General features: G+C 35.2%; 1 protein-coding gene across 1 annotated transcript in view; it reads right to left on the bottom strand.

Annotated features, from left to right (window-relative positions):
* The window catches only part of Anxa10 (annexin A10), a 73,354-nt gene that overhangs the window by 6,269 nt on the left and 43,029 nt on the right, over positions 1-24,056 (bottom strand). Inside the window, exons 4-10 of the mRNA XM_004874611.3 lie at positions 18,454-18,567; positions 17,376-17,466; positions 15,230-15,309; positions 3,745-3,798; positions 3,558-3,651; positions 2,240-2,335; positions 207-265 (exon numbers count right to left, since the gene is read on the bottom strand). Of these exons, the coding sequence (XP_004874668.1) occupies positions 207-265; positions 2,240-2,335; positions 3,558-3,651; positions 3,745-3,798; positions 15,230-15,309; positions 17,376-17,466; positions 18,454-18,567 (588 nt within the window). The remainder of the gene's footprint in view (positions 1-206; positions 266-2,239; positions 2,336-3,557; positions 3,652-3,744; positions 3,799-15,229; positions 15,310-17,375; positions 17,467-18,453; positions 18,568-24,056) is intronic.

Raw genomic sequence — 24,056 nt, 5'->3', positions numbered from 1 at the left:
AAAGCAGAGATTATTTTTATTTGATAGACCTTACTTTTAGAGCATATCAATTTTTTTTCACTTGAGCATATTTTCTTTGAAATTTGTATATTTATATACAAGTTCAAAACTAGGAGTAAATCTTTAAATAACAGAAGTAAAATCAATTCCTTGAGAAAACAGATCTGTTTTCTGAAGAAATCTTACAACTATGTGGTCTCACTTACATGGATTGCGCTATACAGTCTATAAGCAAAATAGGCAGGCTTGTCTTGAACACAAAGAACTAGAAGAAATCAGAAAGAAAAGAAATTTGAATGAGAAAATATAATTTTTTCTGAATTTAATAAACAAGGGGAACACTTTTCTGTTATAATATTCACATTATAGTTTCAGTACTTAGGATATTGGTTATTCTATAGCCTATCAAAAAATTAAAGCCAAAAATTACCATTCATTTTTCGTTTTATCTTATTCTCTATATCTTGGAGATTTGTTAGATAATGTGAATACATTTATTTTGCTTATCTGAAGATTCAATAGTGCTTTGACCTAAACCTACATTAGCATCACTATTGTTTCTTTTCATTATTGTAGAACTTAATATACCATAGATCACATAGGATTTGTTCCTCTTGCTAAATGCCATGCATTTATATGATTTGTAAAACTGGTCTAGGCCAGTTTCTTCTTAAAAGGCTTCAGATTTCTTATAAATGTGGGTCGATCCCACGTCATCTAAGGAGAAACTGTGTGGCCCACAACTGCTCTAGACTAGTTTTAGATGTCATCCAGTGAAAATCAGTATAGCTTTGAATAGCCAGGACTCTAGCCTAGGCCCTACAGCTGGACCAACAGTTTTCCTTGAGGAAAATCAGTTGATGACTGCAGACATTCAATGGTGTTTATTTGAATAAGTAAATAGATTACCCCATGAATGAGTAATGTATGTGATTCTATAATATGTAGCCCAAATAAAATAATCGTAACAGTGATTTCTTTGTATTTTAAGTAATTATTTTCAAACTGAAAGATCATATGCTGGTCTTTTTCTTAATCTTAATACAAGGAGAAGTGAACCTGATAATCACTCCTGAGTCACCACTGAAGATAAGATTCTTGAGGACTCTTGTTGTTTTCCTTTTATTGTTTTGCTGTTGCATCTGCAGTACTTGAATTAGTGACCAGAATAGTAGTTGCTCAATAAATGTTTATTGACTGACTGAAGGAACCAGCTAAGATGTTTCCAAGTACTTTGGATGTTTACTATTTCTTATCTCATGCCACTGTTTTGTGGCAATTGTCTACAAGGGAAAGTGCACTATCCTGAGATTCAGATGAAAAGTTCCATTCATAACTTTGTTGCTAATCACCAAATAAACATTACAGAAGTCATGTGACCTGTTTAGGTCTTGTTTGTAAGATGAGAGCTTTTTATATGCTATACAAATATAAGATTTTATTGAGAATTTGATAGAATGTATCCACCTTATATTCAGAAAAATGCACAGACATAAAGCATAAACTATCCATCTTATCTACTATTTTAGGTGTTTCATGTAAACCATCCAACCATTTTAATGGATAAACCTCAAAACTTCTTGACTGGATAAACTACAAAACACCTAATAATCTTTCAGCTCGCATGCCTGTATGTGTCTATGCCATTCTAGGAATGGAAAAAATCACAACATTCATTTCTCCAACATGTATCTAAGTGATTATTTATGAATAACTGCTATGGGGATATTTCACAATGGCTCCACATTGACAGTCCCTGAAATGCACAATCCTGTCAAAGTACCTGACAACATAAAGCATGAATGGATCCTTAGTAGCTTTTATAAACAATTACGATTGTTTTTTCCTTTATGGGGAGGTCTTTCCTTACTTAGGAAGGAGTGGAGGCATGCCTCTCTCACAATACCATGTAGAAAGCAGTAAGCAACAACGCAGTGAGTCTCTTTGTTGATAAATTTACTCTTAGAGACAAATTTATTAAGGGTAGTGACAACAAAACAAAACCATCCCCCCAAACAAAAAACTGAGAATTCTGTTCCTAGTCTGAAAGTTGAGCCAGGTATTAGAAAGGGCTGCCAGCTCATTAAAGCCACCAGGTGGCCAGTTTGGTGCAAGCCTGGGTAGCTGACACACTTGTCTTCCACAGTTTAAAACCTTCTTAAATAAGTGAATTCAGAGGAAAACGACTCATTTGCTGTGGGATGATAGGTCTAATGCAAACACAGAGGTTAGTGCTTACCAATCGCGACCAGCAGCTGCTGAAAGTATCCATCATAGCAGTCATTAATGGCATCTACCAGGTCTTGTCCAGAAATATTTTGAAATTGCTGGAAAACTTCAACGAATTGATGTAAGTCAAAGGAGATTTTGTAAATAGTATAAACTTAACATACAAATATTGATGAGATTGCCAGACATAGCACAGATAAAGTTTCTCTAAAATAATTGAATATACTGTTGTTATTTGTAGTGATATATCTGTTCCTTGAAACAAATGCAAAAGACAAATAGTGTAAGTTAGCAGAGCTGTAAATTTTGGACTTCGAAGACCCGCTGTTGCTTCCTTTCCTGAAGAACAGTTATGCCCTCTAGTGGGACTCACTGGCATTGCTACTTTAAATTAAGGGCAAACCCATGAGCAGCCATTACTTCTGTGCCATTTGTTTAGGACATGTAATTTGACTCACGCCAGCAACAGAGTTCTGATAGAACTTAAATATGAAAATTAAGTGTAAAAATCCCATGATGATTAAACTAGTGGTCATAAAATGTACAGTACATATGCTGAGAAATATGAAACCACCTTTAGGGCATAGCCTAGAGTTTACTAACTTAAAATTATGCTAAACTAAGCTTCTTTATTTCAAGATCTTACCTAACTGGTTATTCTAGGCAACTTTGAGTTCACATATACTTTTTACAGCAAATGAGAAGCAAGGAGGTGTCCTATCATTATTGTAATTCATATCATCATCTCTAATTGGTATATTGAGTATAGAAGTGGTAGTTGGATTAGGGTACGCTAGCTCTTAAAACTTCTATAAAATTTTGTGTTTTACATTTAAAAATATTTTAATAAGGGAAAAAGAAAATTACAGTGATTTGGAGACAGTCAACCAAAGTACAAACTATATGAACTTATTTCAAAAGTCAATATGGCACTACTGATATCACATAAATCACATTAATAAGGATGACCTTGACTCATCATGTCCTGACTCAACAAAGCTCACTAGATACTTTTCAAGACAACATAAAATCTACCTAATAGCAAGTAGGTCATATATCTCCAAAAGGGTGATTATTTTTTAAAGGTTTCAGTATTTAAAACTATACAACTCAATTATTAGAAAAATGAAACTACAGGAAAAACTTTATTCTTTATTAATGTCATTAAATGGGGCCTATCTTTTAAAACTTAATTCAATCTGAGTGTTTTGGAGATAATCGACTTTCTTCCATTTCTGTGTAATATTTTCCTTTTTTCTCTCACCAACAAATTGCTTTTTGTCATATGATCAGTTAAGTAGCTAGAGAGAAAGCTAGCTCCCAGTTACCCAGCCAGAGCTGCTGGTAGCTCTTGTTGCACAGGATCATCTGCAGCATGGCCTTGTGTTCCCCTGACTTCTGTTGGCAGGCTTCCCACAGGACCTGGAAGAGTGGAGAGCCCGGAAGAAGCATCAGAATCCTCTGGCCACTTTAAGAAACATTCTTTATAGTCAGATGGAAGCTGATTCTAGTTACCATTGCATCCTGCGCAGCCATAGCAGGGTCACTGTATCCTTCCTGCCTGCTTCCCTGCAAAACAAGTATAGGTTTCCTTATAAATATTCTTGACAACCTACATAAAATTATTGGGACAAAAATCCCAGAACCTCTAACCACTGGTCATTCTTGAGAAAGTTCTATCATTATTTGGAATAAGAGTTTCTATTTCTTGAATACATTAGGAAATATTATATGGAATTGTTTGTTACGGGGTTCATTTTACTTTTCTTTTTCTTTCCAATAATGTTGATCTTCAAAATGAATTTAGGTGTGTTATGGCTTAGGTCTAGATGTCCCCCCAAAGCCTCATTCAATCATAAGTGGGGCTTTTCAGAAGTGGCTGGATCTAGAGTTTGTGGTGCTGGATTTAAGGGTATGTGATTATTAAATTAGTCCACTGATTGGCTTGGCATAGTTCTGGGTATGGATAAGGGGAAGGTCCACCTTGGGTGTGAGTGCTACTGAATAGAATAGAAAGGGACAGAAAGAATATGTTGCTTGCTCTTTGCTGCTTTCTGCCTACCATGAACTGTTTCTCCTCTGTGCTGTCCCTCTGCCTTAGAGCCAGCCAATTATGGACTGAAATCTCTATAAGTGTGAGCTACATTCACCTTTTCCTCCTTTAACTTTGAGTGCCAGGTATTTTGTCTCAGCATAGAGAAATGTAACTCAAAGAAGTTATTTTCTACTTTTCCAGTTCTCGAAGCAGTGTCTTCTCCCTTATCAGACTAAACGTCCACTCCTGACAGTAGGATTCAGCATTGTTAGAGAGAAAATGCAAAGATAAAAAGTGTCTGCCTCAGAAAGTAGGATTTATACAATGACAAAAGAAAATGAAATCCAGATTTTGTGGATTAGAATATTTTGTAAATCTGTTTTAACTCTTGCCACTTTGCCATATAAAGAACAGACTTAGTCTACTTAACCATTTCAAACAAAGGGAAGGAGCACAAAGCAATGCAAGACCACTGATCACTGAGAGTTACTTGAGTAAGAGAAAGATATAGGGGAAGCATGTGTTCAGAATTTATTTAGTTTCTCCTTTTGGGTCAAAATACGGAAGGGAGTCCTTTTTTTTTTTTTCAATTATACTCAGAGAACCCTGAGGCTACAGTGGCTTCTGCTCATGTTGTTGTCTAGGACTCTGGAACTGACTGCACTGCAGTGAACTCAGTGAGACTGCATGGTGGTGCAGCAGAGCAATGTCTCCATAGAATTCCCTTGAGTTGCTGTAATCTCAATCCCTAGGGAGGCAAATGAGGCTGCAATATTTTTTACCAGCGTTTGATCAAAGAACTTGCTCTTTGGTTGAAAGCCTGGTGGGGGAGCTTGCCAGATGGACCTGATAATGATCAGGGCAGAGAAAGAGTGTCCCAGTAGTCAAGGGGAGGCTAGAAGACATTGGCTAGAACTGTGTGGGAGACACAGCTAGGCCTTAGGGGATTGTTCAGCTCCAGTGAGTAGAGGTGAGACTCAATCATCATGAAGGGTTCCTTGGTGGCAACCAAATGGAGACAGGTAACACATGATAAATTAACCAAGTGCACATTATGGGAGCTAACACTGAAATATCTTTACCCTGGACTTCTTATGTGTTGCCTATCTAGAATTGCCCAGAACTGCCATTCCAGAGTTAAGACCAGCAAAGATCAAAGAACCATGCTGATGATCTGAGTAAACTATGGCTTCCCCAAAGCCAAGACATCATATAAACCACTGTACACCTCTGCAACAACTGCCCTTTTGGGTAGACCAGAACACTGACAATTGATCACTGAATAAAAGTTTAAAACTTAGTAAAAGTATACAATTGAACATGTCCCCACATTCACAATTCAAAGTATCATATGGATTAGATTTGCCGCTTTACATGAAATATTAGGTGTTTTTCTTTCTTTTTTTCTTCTAACCAAATGCTGGAGACATCTGAGAAAGTCCAACCCATTCAGAGAAACACATAAGCCACATTTTCTGGTGAGTAAACTTGTAGCCCTGGAAAATGTTGTATTAATTCTGACTCAGAATTTGCATATCATCTAAAGAAGAACAACTGGTAAGAAATAGAAATGATCCTGTCAGACACATTTTTTCTGCCTCATTTCCTTTGCTAATTCTTATTTTAAAAATCTGTGTATGTACAGTGGACCCTTGACTTACAAACTCAATTCGTTCTCAAGGGCTGGTTGTAGCCCAAGTTGGTCAATTGAAGGCTCAGCCTTCAAAACCTCTCTCTTGCACACAGGCAGATCTGTGTCCTTAGAGAGACATTGGCCCAAGATTTCTCAATTAACCCCACACAGGAAAGGATGCTGTAACTCTGTATCTGAGACCACCTGGAAGCACAAGTGGGTCAGCATTCAGGTCATAACTCAAGACTTTGGTCGTCAGTTAAAACTAAAATTCTGGTTGTAACCCAAGTTGTTTGTATGTCAGGCTGGTCTTACTCAAGGGTTTACTATATCATATATGATATGCGTATTTTATATGTGTGTAAACAAGGATTAGAAGAAAATATTTAAAAAATGGAAGTGATTTTATTAGGAGGTAGGATTGTGGTTGTTATTTTATCTTTAAATCATGAAAAGGTTGAGATGCAGGGAGCCTGGGGGTCATATAACCCCTCCCTTCTCCATTTGAGGATAAAAAGTCAGTGGATCCAGGGATAAGAAGTGAGTTGCTGAGTTTGATTGCTAGAGAAGAATAATTATGAGACTGTAGTGGCACTGTCAGCTGTGAAATCAGATTGCCATACTTGAACTCATTCTTTTCACACAATCTCCTCTGGCCTCTTTTCAAATTTTCTCTAATAGTTTTAATGTACAACGAGCAACAAACAACTGAAACAATTCGTGTGATCCACCTTCAGTGAATGTATGCCATACATTTCCTGAGTTTCCCATGGTTATTTCTGGTCTTCACCTTTCTTACTTGATCTATCAGTGAGCTTAGATAGAACTGACTCTCTCTTCTCCTTGGTCTACTTTCATCACTTTACTTCTAGGGCCATGCATTCTCTTTTTTTGTTTCCTTTTGTTTCATTGCAAACTTCTCAATCTTGTGAAATTATTTCTCTTCCTTTTCAATCTCTTAATTTTGGAAGGTCTGTGAAGTTTGTCAGCTTGTCTATATTTCCACCCCCTTCCTCTGATAATATTCTCTGTTTATGTGGCTCTAAATTCTGTTCATATTGCCATGATACCCACACTTACACCTGTAGCTGAACTCCATTATCTGAATTTCAAATATCTATATTCCCATCGGTAGCTCAATAGCATCCCTTGATTTTTCTCACGTACTGTGCTTGAATTCCACATGTTGAAAATCCACCTCTTGCTCTCCCTCTTCCTCAGTAACACCCTATATACTCTGTGTTCCACATCTTAATTTTTTTTTTTTTTTTACCATTTTTGATTCGTTTATTTTGTGGCTAATTCCTCAGGAAATAGTCTATGTTCAAAACACACCCAGAATCTGGGCATTCTTTGCCATTGCCAATGTTCTTATCCGGGCACCCAAGTGAACATCAGATTTTGGCTTTGTGGCTTAGCAGGCTTCTGTCTCCACTCAGCATCCTGCAGTCTTTTCTCAATATAGCATCTACTGTGAATATTTCTAAACCATAGCATTACATCCTCCTTTTGCTCAAAACTCAGTAAAATCATAGCGCTCCCCTATTTCACTCAAATAAAAGCCAAAGTCTTTACAAATGCTGGAGACTCACATGTAATCTTGCCACTTGTTCCTTCTTTGACCTCCTCTAAGCACCTAACCATCTGCTACTACAGTGCGTTTCCATAACAGCAACTGGCCCCCTTGCAACTCCTGATACCCATTGGCTATATTCTTGCCTTAGACTTTTTTCTCTAGTTTTACACTTTGCTTGGAATATGTAAGTCCATCTATTCATTTGTTGATTTACTCTTTTATTCATATCTTTGCTCAAATCTCATCTCAGTGAGTTCAAACAACATAATGCTGCAAACTATGCACTCTGCCCAGGCATATCATTCCTATTTTCCATACCCTGCTCTGTAATATTTTCACTACCTTCTAAAATTCTATCTAATGTAACTGTTTATTAGGGTTATATTTAATTGTCCATCACTTTGCTAGATATAAATTTTATAAGGCCTTTGTTTCTTTTGTTCACTGATAATTCCCAATTGTCTAAAATCATGCTTAGGACTTTATAGGCATTTTAGAAATCTTTTTTGGAAAAGAGAATAAATAACTTTTAGATAGCAGACTTCAAAGATTAGTTAGCAGATGGGGAAGATTTTTTGGATCATTTATATTTTCTTAATGACCTCTAAGAGATCTAATTGTACAGTTAAGTAATTTGCTATCCTTGCAAAGTTTGTGAGAAACACTTAAGAATTTTATGCAGTTCAACCTATCTGCAATCTTGTGTGGAGAGATAATATTCTTGGATATTTAATTTGAAAATGGTGACCATCTGTCTATTTTTTTGCAGTTAATTGCCAAGAGCACGTTACGCAGAATTGTGGGATAAAACAGTATCAATAAGCAAGTTACTTTGTTATATAAAAGAGGATGAGAAAGCCACAAGGTATCCAAAGTTGATGTCAACGCCAGACAAAGGACATATGTAAGTACAGAATTTGAGCAAGATTAAAATTTGAAGGGAAGAAATTATGAGAACTAAAATGTAGTTGAAAATATTCGAGTCAATAAATTGATCACAGACAATAACTGAAAGCTGATGGCAGTGACTTCTCCCTAGGTTCTACTACAAGGTTAGGGATGATGTCCTGGGGAGAATCCTTAAAGCTAAGGTGACGAGAGAGCTTCCAGTTGGGTGGTTTCCATTCTTTCTCTCTGGAAAACATTTATCACCCTAGTGTGATTCGCACATATTGATTAATTAATCTCCGAGTGACTTGTTTTTCATTATTTAACAGATAATTACATCTTCCGTAAATCTAGTATAATAAAAGCATGCAGGAAGTGTTATGAACCAGCTTAATGACTGGCATTACTTTTCAAGAATAATGTGTTCCAGCTCAGTTGTTTCCTTATTAGAAACAGTCCTTCCAGAAAACCCTATGTAGATTAAGTAAAGGATTGCCCCTCCTAGGAAATATGATAATAATTTCCAACACTTTCTAGTTCATGAACACCTTAAAGCTTCTATGCTTCAATTCCTCCAAACTTCATTAACTTACAAAGAGGGATGTGTCTGAATTTTAATGATATTAAAAAAGATGTAAACTACAAATTGCCTTTGATTCTGAACATAAAGATGGACAGGGAAGCAGAGACCATATGTATTGTGAAGGAATTGAGAGATGAATGAGTTCACATCCTTTAATTCACAAAGCAAACCCCTGAATCTCAAGAAGATTAAATGATGAATCTAAGGACATACAACTGAATTACACAGAGCCAAAAGAAAAAAAAAGGATCTATCTATCTATCTATCTAATCTATCTCATATCTCTATATATCTACATATCTATATTTAAATCTATATTTTATCTATCTGGAGAGAGAGAGAGAGAACACATGGATCCCAGCAGAGGGTGGGAGAGAAAAAGTAGAGTGCCCCACAATTATCTGATTGGCACTCATTAGCTCAAAATTTCACAATTCTTTAATAAGAAATTCCACTTTTAATACACTTGGAATGGCATACACTACAGTCTATGGTCAAGAGAAGTGATAGACTTTTCTAATTCCCTAATTTACTTTATGCTTTTTCTCACCTTTTAAATTTACTGATCAAAATCCTAAATCAAGAGATCCAAACCAAACACTCATTAATGTAGAAGTCAGAAGTCAATTAAAATAAAAACTTTCAAAATATTTAAAAACCTAAAAGGGATCAAGACATATCATGTATTTCAGTAGGCATTCTGAATTATCATGGATTTTCAAAAATATTTTTAAACGAGATATTGTTAAGCTTGTTACCTGTATATTCTGAGTTAATCTATGAAATATGCATTATTGCATTCTTGTCAGTTTTACATTTTAAGGAATATGTACTGTGAAACTTTATAAGAACACAATGTCAAAGTAAACTTTATAAGTATGAAATATTAATGAAAAGAAGCATGTAAAATTAAAAATTAAAAAGCAAGTAATATTGAGTAAATTTAAATAATTTTCAATTAAGAATTAAAATTTTAAAAGAAAGATAAATTTACATAATTTTTCTTGATTTCTGAAAAAAACTAAGTCTTAATTCACCCTTACTTTTTGGTAGTCTACGTTGAATAGAAAGTTTTAATACACACACACACACACTCCTTATGTTTCGACTTTATTAACTAAACTTAAGAAGTAGTGTTTTATGTTGTAAATTCATAATCCAAATTAGATGAAACCCAGGAATAAAATAAATTGTTCCATGTCATTTTAAATCATGTGTGTTTACACAGATAAAACTATTATATACATGAATACACATACTTTCAATAATAAAGCATCACATTTAATTTCAGAAATAAGCTGCAATTATGAATAAGGTTTGAGGTACTGTTCATGGATTTTTCAGCCTTGTTATTTATTTTTGCTATAGCCTATTTATTATGGAATGGGTTTGAGATCAATCACAGGGGTAAGTGGGACTGGAAATAGGATTTGACAGAGAGGAAAACTGGCAGAGATGCAATCCTGATGCAATGAAATTAGTCCTGGAAGAGAATTGTTTTCCTACTAGAGAATTTATATCTTTATTCAACTAAATAAATTTCTAGTTGGATATTTTCAGAAAGCTTGTTTGATATTAGGAAGCAGCTCATGGATTTATAATCTGGCAATGGGCTTTACTCTACTAGGGGCAGAATATGTTAAGAAGAATGTATGAGTGGAAACTGTTGTTTCAATTTATATCATACCCCATCATACTCTAAAATTAAAAGAGAAGTTCTTTTACACTTAATGTTTTAATTAAAACTAAATTTATGCAATGTTACAGGAAATGTACAATTGATATGTTGCAAAGTGAGGTTATCTTAAAATATCAATTATTAAAAATGTTTTTCCTACAAATGACTTGAACTTCTATTACAAGTTAAGATCATCTTATTCCTATTGTAATTTACCCCAAAGTTTCAATTTAGACATGACAAGCCACACTTTCTTTTTCCACAGATTAAATCTTCGCTGTTAAAATTCCCAGAATAAGGCCTAATTGAGGTTGGTGTTATAGGCAGTTTTAAGAACTGTGCGACAAGCTTAGTAAATCCAAAGGAAACTAAACCAAAGCCAAACCCAATAAACTAAATCATTGATTTTTAACATAAAATTTTAATTTAGCTAAAAGATCAATGAATTTGCTTTGTGATTATGCCATTTTTTTAAACTGACATTTGAAGGAATCTAAGCAATCCAAGTTTCCAGTAGCAGCATGAGATAGTTAATACTTTGCATCCTCAGCAACTTTTTGAAAATTTCTGTATTCTTAATTCAAAATTGACAATAACTTAAGTGTGCATTGAAACACATATGCAAAGGATTTAAAATAATTAAAATCCATGTTGCCTGGGAATAAACTGAATTATTAGTTTATGTTCTAGTTTAGCATGTATATTTATTCATTCGTTAATCTGATCACACAAAATAAATGTTAAATATAATATGAAGTATTAATTACAATAAATATCACATTAAAGGAACTGTCTCCTTTTTTTGGACTTCTTAATCTACCCTAAATGAGACAGATAGCAGAGTAACATAAGAACAGAATGGAAATGAAACAGTATCTCACATTTGCAAATGGCTATTGTTTTAAGGGAACAATTAATCATTAGTTGCTGTTTTCTCTAGAGACCCAAGCCTGTAATCTCAACACTTGGGAGGCTGAGGCAGGAGGATCTCCAGGAATTCAAGGCCAGCCTGGCTAAATAGTGAGTTCAGGGCCAGCCTGAACTACAGAGTGAGACCTTGTTTCAAAAAACAAAAACAAAGACACAAAGCTCGCCCCAAACATAAAACAACAGTAGGAATTTTTCTTATTTTGACTATTTCTGTATACATATAGTTCTAGACAAGAAAGAAATACTTTTTTTTTTCATTAGTCAAGATTGAACTCAGGGTCTTCACACTGAACTACATCCCCAGCCCCTTTTTAATATTTTATTTTGAAACAGGGTCTTGCTAAGTTGCTAAATTGGCCAAGCTGGACTCAAACTTGCCATCCTCCAGAGTTATCTTCTCAGAGAGCTGGGATTACAGGGATACACCGCCACATCTGCTTAGAAATAATTCTTAACATTTTTTGTGTGTGAAATCATAAACTTCAGAAAAAAAGGCTGAGTTCACTTTTAGCTGTCCTTATAGAAAAATAACAACAGAAATAAAATTTCTCTGGTTAAAATTTTAAAAACTTGTAATTTCAAGATTGATGTAGGTCAGCATGTGCTTATGAATTTATTACCCTGAATATTCCTGGGAAATATTCTTTTCCAACCTGAATGTTTCCCTTCATTTTCTAATCTGAATTCAATCTAACAACTCTCATTGCTAGAAGATGGCTAGTAAGAGAATCTGAGAAAGACAACAGAGGATTCTCCTAAATACCTTTTCTTGTCTAAATACGTCTGTTGCTGCCTGCTGAATTTTCTTATAGTTTCTAGTATCGCTTCAGCTTGTATTCAGGGCACATCTGACTGACTTGATCAGTATAATCCCAGAGAGAAGAATGGAATTATAGAAATTAAAGAGATAACTAAAAAGGAAAATAAGTTTTTAGTTTTAGTAAATCAGATTCTTTTAACTTAAGTCACAAGTGTAGTTCTCCCTGTTGTTTTCTTCTATTTGTCATGGTAAATAATCATGACCTGTACAACTTTAAAGTCTTTCCACTCACGTCACATCCTGCCCCCAAATTTTCGAATGGCTCTCTAGTGCTTATAAAAACCTCTTTAGCCTTTTATCCAGCTGTCCAGTCAGACACTCTCTACTAAACAGAAGTTTCTTCAGCTAGTCAGCACATGTATGCACCCATTTCCACCCTCCTCAAGCCCCTTCCCCTCCTTTTCATGCATGCAATTGATGCTCATTTTCCAGAATCCTGCTACAGACTCATGTAGGAGGACCTTCTCATTTACTCTATCCAGCCTTGAATTTTGTTCACTCCAACTTGAAAAAAAATTTCCAAAATTTTTGTCTAATTTATTTGCAAAAATAGGAACTGCTTGCCATGAGTTATATGCAGAGTTTAGTTACAAGGTTGCACTGTTAAGTGGGAAATAGTTCTCTTGTTTAGAGAAGTCAGTCTGCTGGGAGAAATGGATGAGCAAACATATTCAATCTTGTTTGGTCAGATATAATAGAAATTGCTATGAAAGACTTGGAGGTGAGCAATTCTTCTTTTTGGTCCACTTCACTTTTTGTGGGAAAGCTGCTCTCTAATCAATAGCACATTTCTGGTCTTCATTTGAGCTTTTTAAAAATGGCATTTACTTTATTTTCTAGCCATGTATTACAAGAAAGAGAGGTGGTCAATAAATAATAGGCTAAGTTTTAAGCAGAAATAAAAGAGAGGAAGGAGAAAATTTAGGAATTTGGTGCTTTTAAGAGTTTGAAGGGGAAACCACTTGCAGAATACAAGCAATGTGAGGTGCAACTTGCAGAGGCTTTGGAAGACAAGACAAGGGTTTTCTATAACTTGTCCTTGCAGCAATACCCAGCTAGTTTTATTGTCCTGAACAGGCCTGCAACAATTGTCTTTAAGTTTGAAAAGAAAAAAAGCACAGAATAGTGCATGGATGCAAAGGAATAAATCATTTTGAGAAAAATATAACTGAAAGAAAGTAGGTAATAAATCTTCCAGGGTTTAAGGGATGCTTATTTTCAACAAACTCCTAACCCCAGTGAAGGAAAAGTGGACTTTTTAAGCTAAAAACCCCCCGATAGGCATGGACATTTGCCAAAACTGAACTGTGGAAGAGGTAGGAGCATCGGGAAGGTTAAACCTCACAGCATCGCTGCAGATAAAGACAAAAATATAAGGAACAAAGGTGGAACTCTCAGAGGTTGTCACCAGTTCACACAGAAATGTTTGAATTAAAAACAATCCAAAAATCATGAAAACAGTGGGAGTTGGAATATTTCAGAGGAAAGAAAGAAATAATATACAATTGTCTGGCTTGTATTTTTATCTGATGATTCTAAGTGCTCACCTCAGTGTGGGTCCCTATGTTCCTGAGGACCTTAGGCATAATTCTACCCAGGTCTCCTTCCTTGGTATCTTTTTCTGTCCGTGGCAGCAGGCTTCCACCTTCGTTGCCATTGAAAGAGCTTTCATTTATTCTTCTGTCTTTAAGGGCAGCGGAATCTCTTCTTGATTCCATATTCTCATGTGTAAAAGCTATCTATCTACCTACTGCTTTTAGTGGAGTTCTTTGCTGATTAGTCTGACATGCTTTTTGATGTGGAGAGGAAAGGTTTGTGGAGTTTTAGAAACACTCGTTTCATTTCAAATACACACACACACACACACACAACAGAACAAAACCAAAGTACTGGCTTTTAAGACATTTTCCTTGCCTGAGGGCCTCTAGATTCTCCTTTCATTGTTAAGGGCTTTTTGCTTTCCTGAATCCCTTTGCTAAATAGGATGACAGGCATATTTGAGAATATGCATAAAACAAAAGATAATTATACCTTTAACGTATTATTCTCATTACAATGCTAATATGTGAGATGTTTTCAAGAAATGCTAATTGAAGGGAGGAGAGGGGGGAAGGACAAGACAGGGTGGTAGGGAGGGTGGATATGATCAAAGCATGATATATACGCATATGAAAAGGTCATTGAAAGCCATTCATTTTTACAATTAGTATAAATTAACTATTATGATACAATGTTAATTGAATGCATATGATTACATACCATTTAGTCAATACAGAAAAACAAAGTAAAGGACAAAATCTAATTTTCATTTGAAGTGATATTCTTCTTTGGTAACATATAGCATCAAAGAACTTTTATAGGCATCATGGATATCCTATGTTGGCTCTAGAAGTCTGTAGGGTTCAATTAAATTCTGGATTTCTATTTATTATCTCCTTAGACAATCAGAGAGCTAGATCTTCCTATTTTTTGTATCTCCTTTTCATTTCTAAAGGGCTTATAAGGTATTTATATGATAGCATTTTATTGTTTTTTAATGAGAAAAATACTTTTATCACACAGTATGAGGCATGTAGTAGCAGCTCAGGAAATTTTGTAAGCACTCAACCCATTTAGTTTTTTAAAAATGTAATTAATCTTATTCAGACAGTTATATATTCATATTTCTTTCTATCTTCAAGTCAAGTTTCTAGTGTGTGCCTTAAGCATTGTTAATATTTAGTAAATGTTATTACTGAATTTATGAATATTATAGCATTTATTGTTGAACTGTAATAAATTCATGATTTCTGCCCTATCAGAATGACAAATATGCACTTTAACAGTATAAAATGATATAAATTTTGGAATGCCATACCTGGACCAAGTTCATGAGAGTATCTCTGAAGTGTCCTGAAGTGTCTGAATAAATGTCCTCCTGAAGGTTAGTGCTATATTCTGAGCAACAAAAGATCCATGTTAAAAGCATGATTTATTATAGAACCATGTATTGATGGGCTTTGAATAAGTTAGTGTTGCCACCCCAGCCACGAATGTAACAAGAAATACAATCAATCTGTTAACATGTCTTTGCTCATGACTGTCTGCCAAAGAAATCTCTTCACTAATGGTAACATCGACACAGGTCTACTGCCCCAAAGAATGATTTTTATTCCTAAACTGAAAAAGAACAGTGAGAGTTACTTCATATTCTCTGACTCTCGTGATTCAGAATTATTCATTTCATTGCCACATCCTGCTGCCTAGCCTAGTACTTTTCTCAAGTGCTTCATCTCATTTTAATATTTTAAGTGAAGTTTCTTACTTCATTCCCCTTGAGAAAATATTGTTCTTGTTCAGATGCAATGCAGATGACTGTCTGGAATCATTTTTTGACATTCAGTGTTGCATAATATATAATGGAATGGATCTTAAGGCATAAAAGCTATTTGAAAATGAAAATAGTTACCCTTTTTACTTTTGAAAGGTGTAAAAATCTGATTTGGAAGTAGATTATAGGGACTATGTACTTCATGCAAAGTGAAGCACTTCTATTTGTAGAATTCACTGGGAAATGATTGCACTTTGCTTCATTTTGTCTGTGGTTCAGTTCTCTCCTGGGTAGACATAAAATGTCCCTTGAAACAAGGTGATGGATAATTTCCAGTCACAATGAAAACATTCACCTTATAGATGCTTAGATTTATAGTCATGAAAATTTTGCTTGATTATCTAGGGAATTATTTCATTTTTTGTATGCTAATCTTCAATTTTAGCTAAATGAGTTAGTTGGTCTTGAAAGTCCTATTTGTTTTTAAAAATCCTTTGTCTTTATTATTTTTATTATTTTGATTGATACATAATAATTGTACATATTTATAGGTTACAGTAGGATTGTGGTAGGCAAGCTCATTGTGTCCTCTTGATTGATGTTATGGTTTATATCTAGATGTCCCCCAAGAGCCTCAGGCTCTCATGGGTAGGTAGGTGAGTGGATTACATGAGCTTTGGGGAGGTGACTGGATTATACGAGCTTAGTTCACTTGCTTTTAGAAGGTGGGCTCTATTCAGAAGAGGTCAGTCAGTGGGAGTGTGCCTTGGACAGATTTATCTCCCTCCTGAACTCTTCCCTTGCCTGTTTCCTGTCTGCCATGCTGCTTGCAGCTCTCCTCTGCCATGTCCCTTGGCCATGCCATCACTGGGCAACCACGCGAGGACTGAAATTTCTCAAATGTGAGCCAAAATAAACCTCTCCTTTAAATTGTAGGTGTCAGGTATTTTATCCCTGTGATGAGAAAAATGATGAAGACAGTTGGCTTGGGAGCCAGCTAGTGTATTATTAAACCACACTGTGCGTGTGTCTCTGTGGGTCATGGAGGCATAGGTTTGGGTATCGTATCTGTCCCTCACGCCTCCCTCTCTGGCACTATTCCCCTGCTGTGCTATATGACTGCCATGAACTAAGCAGCTTTTTTCCATGCCCTTCTATGTGTTGTTTCTGCCTTGAAGCTGGGTGACCATGGCCTGAATTCCCTGAAATCGAACCAAATTGAACATCTCCTTAAAGTGTGGGTGTCTGTTATTGTGTCTCAGAGGTGGGAAAGCTGACTAATATTGTGATTTTTTCAATCTATGAGTATTGTGTAATGACCAAATCTGAGTAATTAGCATACTTACCACCCCAAACTGACATCATTTCTTTATAGTATTTTCAAAATCCTTTCACATAACTATTTTGAATAGACAATGCATTATTGTTAACAATGATGAGCTTTATATGAAATACTATATTACAATTTATTCCTCCTGATATGACAGCAGACCAGTTGTCCAACCTTTCCTCATCTTCCTTCCCATCTACTCTTTTTAGCCTCTGGCAACCACAGTTTCTACTCCAATGAGTCATATTTCCAATTTAAGAGTGTCTTAGAAAATTATTTAGAATACATACAATGGAATGTTTTTATGTATTGTTTGAAAAATCTGAAGTTCACATGTGTACAATATGCAATACATATCCTTACGCAAACAGTAAGCTTCTCGCATCTGGAAGATTTCTGCATTTGTTCTCGAAGCCAATATATCAATGAGGCAATTCTCATCAATGGCTGCTCCCTAGAAAGACAGAAATGTAAGGACATTTTTACTTGGAATAATAGTTAACCTTATGTACAATAAAGGAATATAGTATTTTTGGTGTTCTTTGAGATGACAAAAGAGAAAGGAAGTTAATTTAGGATAATGATGTTCTTTGAAATGACAAAGGAGAAAGGAAGTTAATTTGGGTTAATGATAAATCCAATTTTAGTTCTGGCTCTACCATTTACTAACTATCCCAGATACCACTGTCTGGAGGAAAGTCTGCTCCTCATTTAGCATGAAAGGCCTTCTTCCTATGTGCTTAGACAACTAAATCTGTAACAAATCTGTAACAATTTATTGCATGGAAATGACTTTTCTATAAAGAATGAATTGTTCTAATTGTTCCAAAGTTTTTAAAGTCTGATGCATATAAGCAATTGTTTTTGTAAACAACTAATTTAAAATCAGAAAAATAGGACTGAGGATTTAGCTCAGTGGTTCTGTCCCGTGTCTCGCAAGCGTAAGGACCCAAGTTCAATCCCCCCTACCAAAAAAAAAAATCAGAAAAACAGATACAATGACATTTGTATTTTGTCTCTATGTTAGTATTCTATTTTGACTCTGAGCCAAATCTTTATATACAATTTCAAGAGATTCACATAATTTTTAATATATAGACTCCATGTATGAATTCATATAGAGGATAGACAAATCCAAATGGCTCTGTGAGCTAATTTACTGTTTCCTTCAGGTAGCTCAGTCTGGAATGGGCTCAGTATATCTGAATTTTTTAGATATAAGCACAAGAACAAGCTGACCCCACCACAGAAATCTGGGGACTCCCAATTGTTAACAAAACTGCTCTCCAGATGGCATTTTAACTGTCAGTTACAGTCATGTGTAGATTTTCTCTCCTTTCTCCCAAATTATATAAGTATGTGGAAGCATCATAGGGCAGTTCCCCTCCACTGAAATATTAGCCTGTGCCTGTTACGGGGCTAGCTTGTGTCAAATCACTACCTTCATGGCATGCCAGAGTTCGTGTGCATCGTAAGACGGTGGTGGGTACATGAGACCAACCATAACTTCTTTGAAGTGAGATGAAAGTTTCTCCTTCAGATCCCCAATCAGGTCCTATGGAGGAAATGTAAACATTTTCATGATATCAGTTACCAAATTTACAAGAGCAATGGGGTAATTTCAGGAAGTAGCTTATTAAAAGTTCTTTTCCATGTCTTTTTACATAGTAACTAGTCTGGTTTTAATTCACACACATACCGTGGATTGCATGAGGCAGTGGGTGTGAGGGTTTGGAAATGACTGAGTTAATCACCCCATATGATAAAGCATATGGACATCGTAGTTATATCAACATAGAAGGGTTTTCTTTGCCTGGCCTCCAACCTCAAGTCCTCTTTTAATCTCCTTATGAAAATACTGAAAAGATGAAACCTGAAAACATTTTAGTTAGAAGGTCTTGATTTTCATGTACAGACTTAATGAAACATCAATCCTTAAAAAAAATGCATTTTTAAAATTCTGTTGCTGTAGCAATCTCTTTTAGCAAGGTGTCCTTGGTTATGTTATGACCAAACACCTTATGTAATTTGATAAAGTAATCTCATATCTTTCATTAAGTATTAGCCACACTATTCAAAATACTGGAAGTGGAACACTTAAAGAAAAATATACATACTAGGTTTTTGTGTTTGAAATACAGTTACAAAATATAAAATTGATATTTTTAATTTTTTGCTTTTTATTTTTGTAGTGTACAAAGGAATTTAAGAAAAACATATTCTAAGTTGATTTACTGTAGAGTTACCAAGACATTTAGAAGAGGTTTAAATTTTACCATCTTTTGCTATGTGTAAAATGTATCCAGTTCTATTTAAAAATATGTAGTAAAATTTTACTTTAGAGGTTGTGCAATAAAAGAATTCAAATAAAAGTTACCAAAAAAGAAAATAAACTTTTATTGCAATAACAATAAAATAGTCATAATTTTAATTTTATTTAGCATGCTTGGAAGATATAAAAATATGAGGTGTGAACAAGACATACAATGAAAGGTAAAATAAAAAGTTTATTACCTTTAAAAAACACACTGCTATTAACCGCTCTTAAAATATTCCCCATCTCTTCAAATGCATTTATCCCATCTTTCCTGACACTTTCTGAAGCGGTTCTGGAAGTCCTCTTTCTCAAGTATCTTTATTTATGCTGTTGTGGCTGCCTCGATGTCCTGAATTAATTCAAAACATTTATCATTCATGGTCATTTTGACTTTGGGGAAAAGCCAGAATTTGTGAGGTGCCAGATCCAGTGAACAGTTGGGTGAGGACTGGCCTTAATGTTTTTAAAAGCTACCTTTTTTTTGGCTGGCACAGGGCAGCAGAATTCAGGGGTTTTTGATTGGACCTCATAAAGACAATCATGAAAGAGGACTTTCAGAACTGCTTCAGAATGTGGAAAGAATAAGGATAAGTGTGTTTGAAGTGTGTGTGTAAAAGAGAGAGAGAGAGGGAGAGAGAGAGAGAGAACAGTTGGAGGGGGATTAATGGCAACCTGTTCTTCACTGTAACATATTCTAAAAACTCTGAACATTCACTGTGTATTTAGATCACTGTTTGTAGATAATGTTTAAGGACAGAGGAAGCACTGGTGTGTGTAGATTAGAATGTGGACATGAGATACACAAGTTAGCTTTACATACAGAATTACTGAATGGATTTGAGATCTAAATGCTTCTGAGAGAGACTTCAAATGTCAGTTATTTTAGCCTCTCTTCAACTGCATAGAGCAAAGTTCCTAATAATGGACATTTGAGACAATCAAGTCAAAGATTGTATTATGATGAAAATATTAAAATTTACTGAGTGCTTCCTATCTGACAGAAGATATTCTGAGTATATGAAAAATTGTAATAATTCATTATGACAACCCTAAGAACAAGGAACTATGATCATCCACTGTGTAGATGAGAAATCTACATAGATTAGCTAGGTCTATATAATTTCACAAGGCAGTAATGGAGAACAAATTTGAAATCGAGTATTCTGACCCTCTAGTCAGAATACTATTTTGAATAGTATGTAGGCCATAGAAAGCCACTGATGATACATCAGCAAAGTGATGAATGTAGCATATAGGCAGTGAATGAGGCATTTTTGGACACTTGAATTTGATAACACTACATTGAAATTATGAATGCAAATGAACCAATTCCATATTTTTTATTATGAAAAGATAATGGTACTTGGTAGGTGATGGAAATTTAAAACATTAGAATTATTACCTATTTCATGGGCCTTCCTCTAACCCTAAGTTAATTATGTATTTGGAACCAGTGCTGTATCTTTAAATTTTTTATGCTGTATTATATTTTAAAAATCTGATTACATGATAAAATTTTATATGTATATATTTTCCCTCAATGCCTTTCAGGACATGTAACTTTTTTCACACATTTTTTTAAATCAAGTATCTAGTTCTAGCACAGTTCTGGGCATACAAAAATGTGTATAGAGTATATTATACTATGCATATGAATACAAGAAGAAATAAAAGAATAAACAAATTAATGAATACATTTTAAATGAGTGTGGTAAGAAAAAACCCTTAATGTACTGATTAGATACAAAAAATAAACATGATATTCAAGCAGATTAGTTGAGTGTTGCAAAAATCCATTAATTAATCTTTAGGCACGTTTCTTTGATCACTACATTCATTCCACACATTTATAACAATATCTTTAATTTCTTTTTGTGTTATGCCATGAATGAATGTCTATGTGTACATTCCACTATAAACTGAGATTAGCAATGCCACTAGATGGTGATGTCTATCTTTATTTTATAGGTCTGTGCGTGTGTGTGTGTGTGTGTGTGTGTGTTGCTATGGCAATCTTGCAAAAAAAATCAAACAAATAACAATTTATTGGAAGAAACATTATCAGATATCATCTAATGTGGTTGAAAGTAGCTTTTAATCCTGACTGTAAAACATAACTATGAGGTTACAATTGTGTTGCTTAACCTCTGAGTTTGTGTCACTCTATAAAGCAAATAACATTACTTACTTCATAAAGCTGGTAAAAATATTAAATAATTTCACTGAGGTGAAATTATCATATTGTTTTCTGATTCAGGACAGGTGCTCAAAATTTTTTTTTTCCTTCCCAAAAATATTAAGTAAGTTTTTGCAAAGTAAACATGGTTAATTGTTACCAAAGCTGATATTAGATTGTTTCCCTATCTCTCTCCTTCTCCTTGTCTGTCTCTATCTCTTCACCTCAGAGTTTTGTCTTTTATATTGCATTTCTTCCAATTTTCAGTATATCAAGTTCTCAGTAAATTCAGTGATAGACAGTGTATGTTGCAATGGTTTCATAAGATATAATTGAGTTAAGAACTCCCATTGCCTACTGACATCACAGCTGCCTTAGTCTGTGAGAATATGCATTATGATTTTTATACATCAGCAAAATCAGCCAATGATCCATTTCTTGGAATATATCCCTGTCTTTAGGCAGTACAGGACTGCATATGCAGAAATTGATTTGGTGTTACCACTTTCACTGTTACAATCCTTGTCTAGGCACAATCATCACTCTCCTCTATTAACATCATAGCTTCCAAATGCATCTCCCTTCTGTGTTTGTACCTTGTATTTTCTCAACACATCTGACAGTGTAATGCTGTGAAAACACAAATCAGGTTAGTGACTCCTCTGCTCAAAATGTCCTTTCTTCCTTCCCCACATTCCAAAATGAACTATAATTTGTGTGTGTTGTTCATCTCAGAAGAAAGCAAACACAAGGATTTTTGTTCCATGTAAATGTAAATCATTATAATGGTGCACAACACACGTGTTATTTCCCTGGTTATTTCTCTGCTTTCTTCTCCTACTATTCTCCTTGCTCCTGATTTCTTCACTTCTGCTACAGTGAGCTTCTTCTTAAACTTGGAATACCATTTCTTCTCCTATCCGAGGGCTTTGTTTTTGCCATTCACTGTGCCTAAAATCTTTGTCGCAGAGGTATCCACATGGACTACCCTGCCTGCTTTCTCGGTGGAACTTGCCCTAGTTCCCTTGTTTAAAATTATACCCAGCCCCTCGACACTTATTGTATTTCTCACCTGGCTCTCTCTGCATTCCCTAGTACTCATTGCTTTACAACATGACATATTTTACCAGGAAAACTGCAAGCTCCATCATGGTAGGGCTTTTGGCCTGCTGTACCCGTGGCTATTTTATCCATGCCCACAGAATTGTGCCTGCAAAATAGACCTACAAAATAGGTACACAAGTAATGAATGAGCAGGATCACTTATAATTCAACAATTATTTGTTTGTGGTCCTTCCTGGTAATTCAAAGATAAACAAGAAAATGTATCCTTAGCCAGTACCCTTGAGCAGCAGGTACAGAAATACAGGAATCAAAATTATGTCACAATGCAAAATGTGGTGGTAGCTATCATGATGGGAATAGTATATTATCAGGACCCTGAGAAGGAGACTATTCTTTCAGTTGGAAAGATAAATACTGAATAATATGTTTAAATAACTAACTTTAGCAAGTTCAAAGGGGAGCACCTAAATAGAGTCTCTAATTAGGAGTTTTAAATTCTCACTTGGAGTTATATAAATAATTTTTCAGATGCAGCCTTCAGAGTGTGCTTTTCTCAGGCTGCCTGCTTTTGCTTTCCTGCTTTCTGCAGACTTGCCCTACAGCGGGCTCTGCTGGAATCACAGCTTGGCCTTACATTAAGCTAATGAGTCTTTGCTTTTCAAATTGTTCTGTTCAGTTGCTGATGAAACTGCAGATTAGCCAAATTGCAGCTATTTTGACCTCTTCTTTTAATTTGAAAATAAAATGGCAGTTTCTTTTTTTCTCATTTCTCTTGCCTTTATGTTATGATGGAAGAACAGGGGCAAGAAGTAGAAGTATGACTAACATTTTTCTTGCCTGAATCTCCTCAGGGGAGCTGTTGCCTATGCTTTTAACTTACATACTTTTTTCTATTATCGTAAATAATGATACTTGCTGTTTAAATACTCAATGGTGCAAAGCCAGGTAAGTTCTTAGTGGGACTTAGAAATTTCCCTAATTCTATCTCCCCCAGCAGTTACCCTGTACATATTTGCACAATTTTATGTTATATTATAAAAACATTTGTGTAAGTTGCTTTGTTACTTTGGGGTGGTAAGTGAATATTTCTTCAAACAGCTTCCTTCCACAGGTGTTTTCACATTTTAATTAATGATGCAAATTTCAGTGGAAATTTGAGTTGTCTATCTATTTGAAAAAAATGATAATGCTGTGGTCTTCTAGAGAAACAGGACGGCAGAGCTGCTGTGGCTTGGATCTTCAACATCTCCTGATGCCCATGTGTTAAATGTTTGATCTCTGGGTTGGTGCTACTGGGCTGTGGTGGAACCTGTGAGGGGTTAGGGCTAGTGGGAGACCCTTAAGTCACTGGGGGTGTTTGTTCACAGGAGAGAGTGAGACCTGGCCTTTTCTTTTTGTTTGTGAGGCATAAAATGAGCAGTTTTACTTTACCAGGTCAGGATGTATTTCCTTACCCTAGGTCAAAAATCAACAGGGCAAATCAGTC

The sequence above is a fragment of the Heterocephalus glaber genome, unplaced genomic scaffold (assembly GCF_053883595.1).
Source record: "Heterocephalus glaber isolate CG9 unplaced genomic scaffold, H.glaber_assembly_v1.0 deba00001461, whole genome shotgun sequence".
NCBI classification, from domain to species: Eukaryota; Metazoa; Chordata; class Mammalia; order Rodentia; family Bathyergidae; genus Heterocephalus; species Heterocephalus glaber.
The sequence above is the reverse complement of the archived record's forward strand: the minus strand, read 5'-3'. Positions and strand labels throughout refer to the sequence as shown.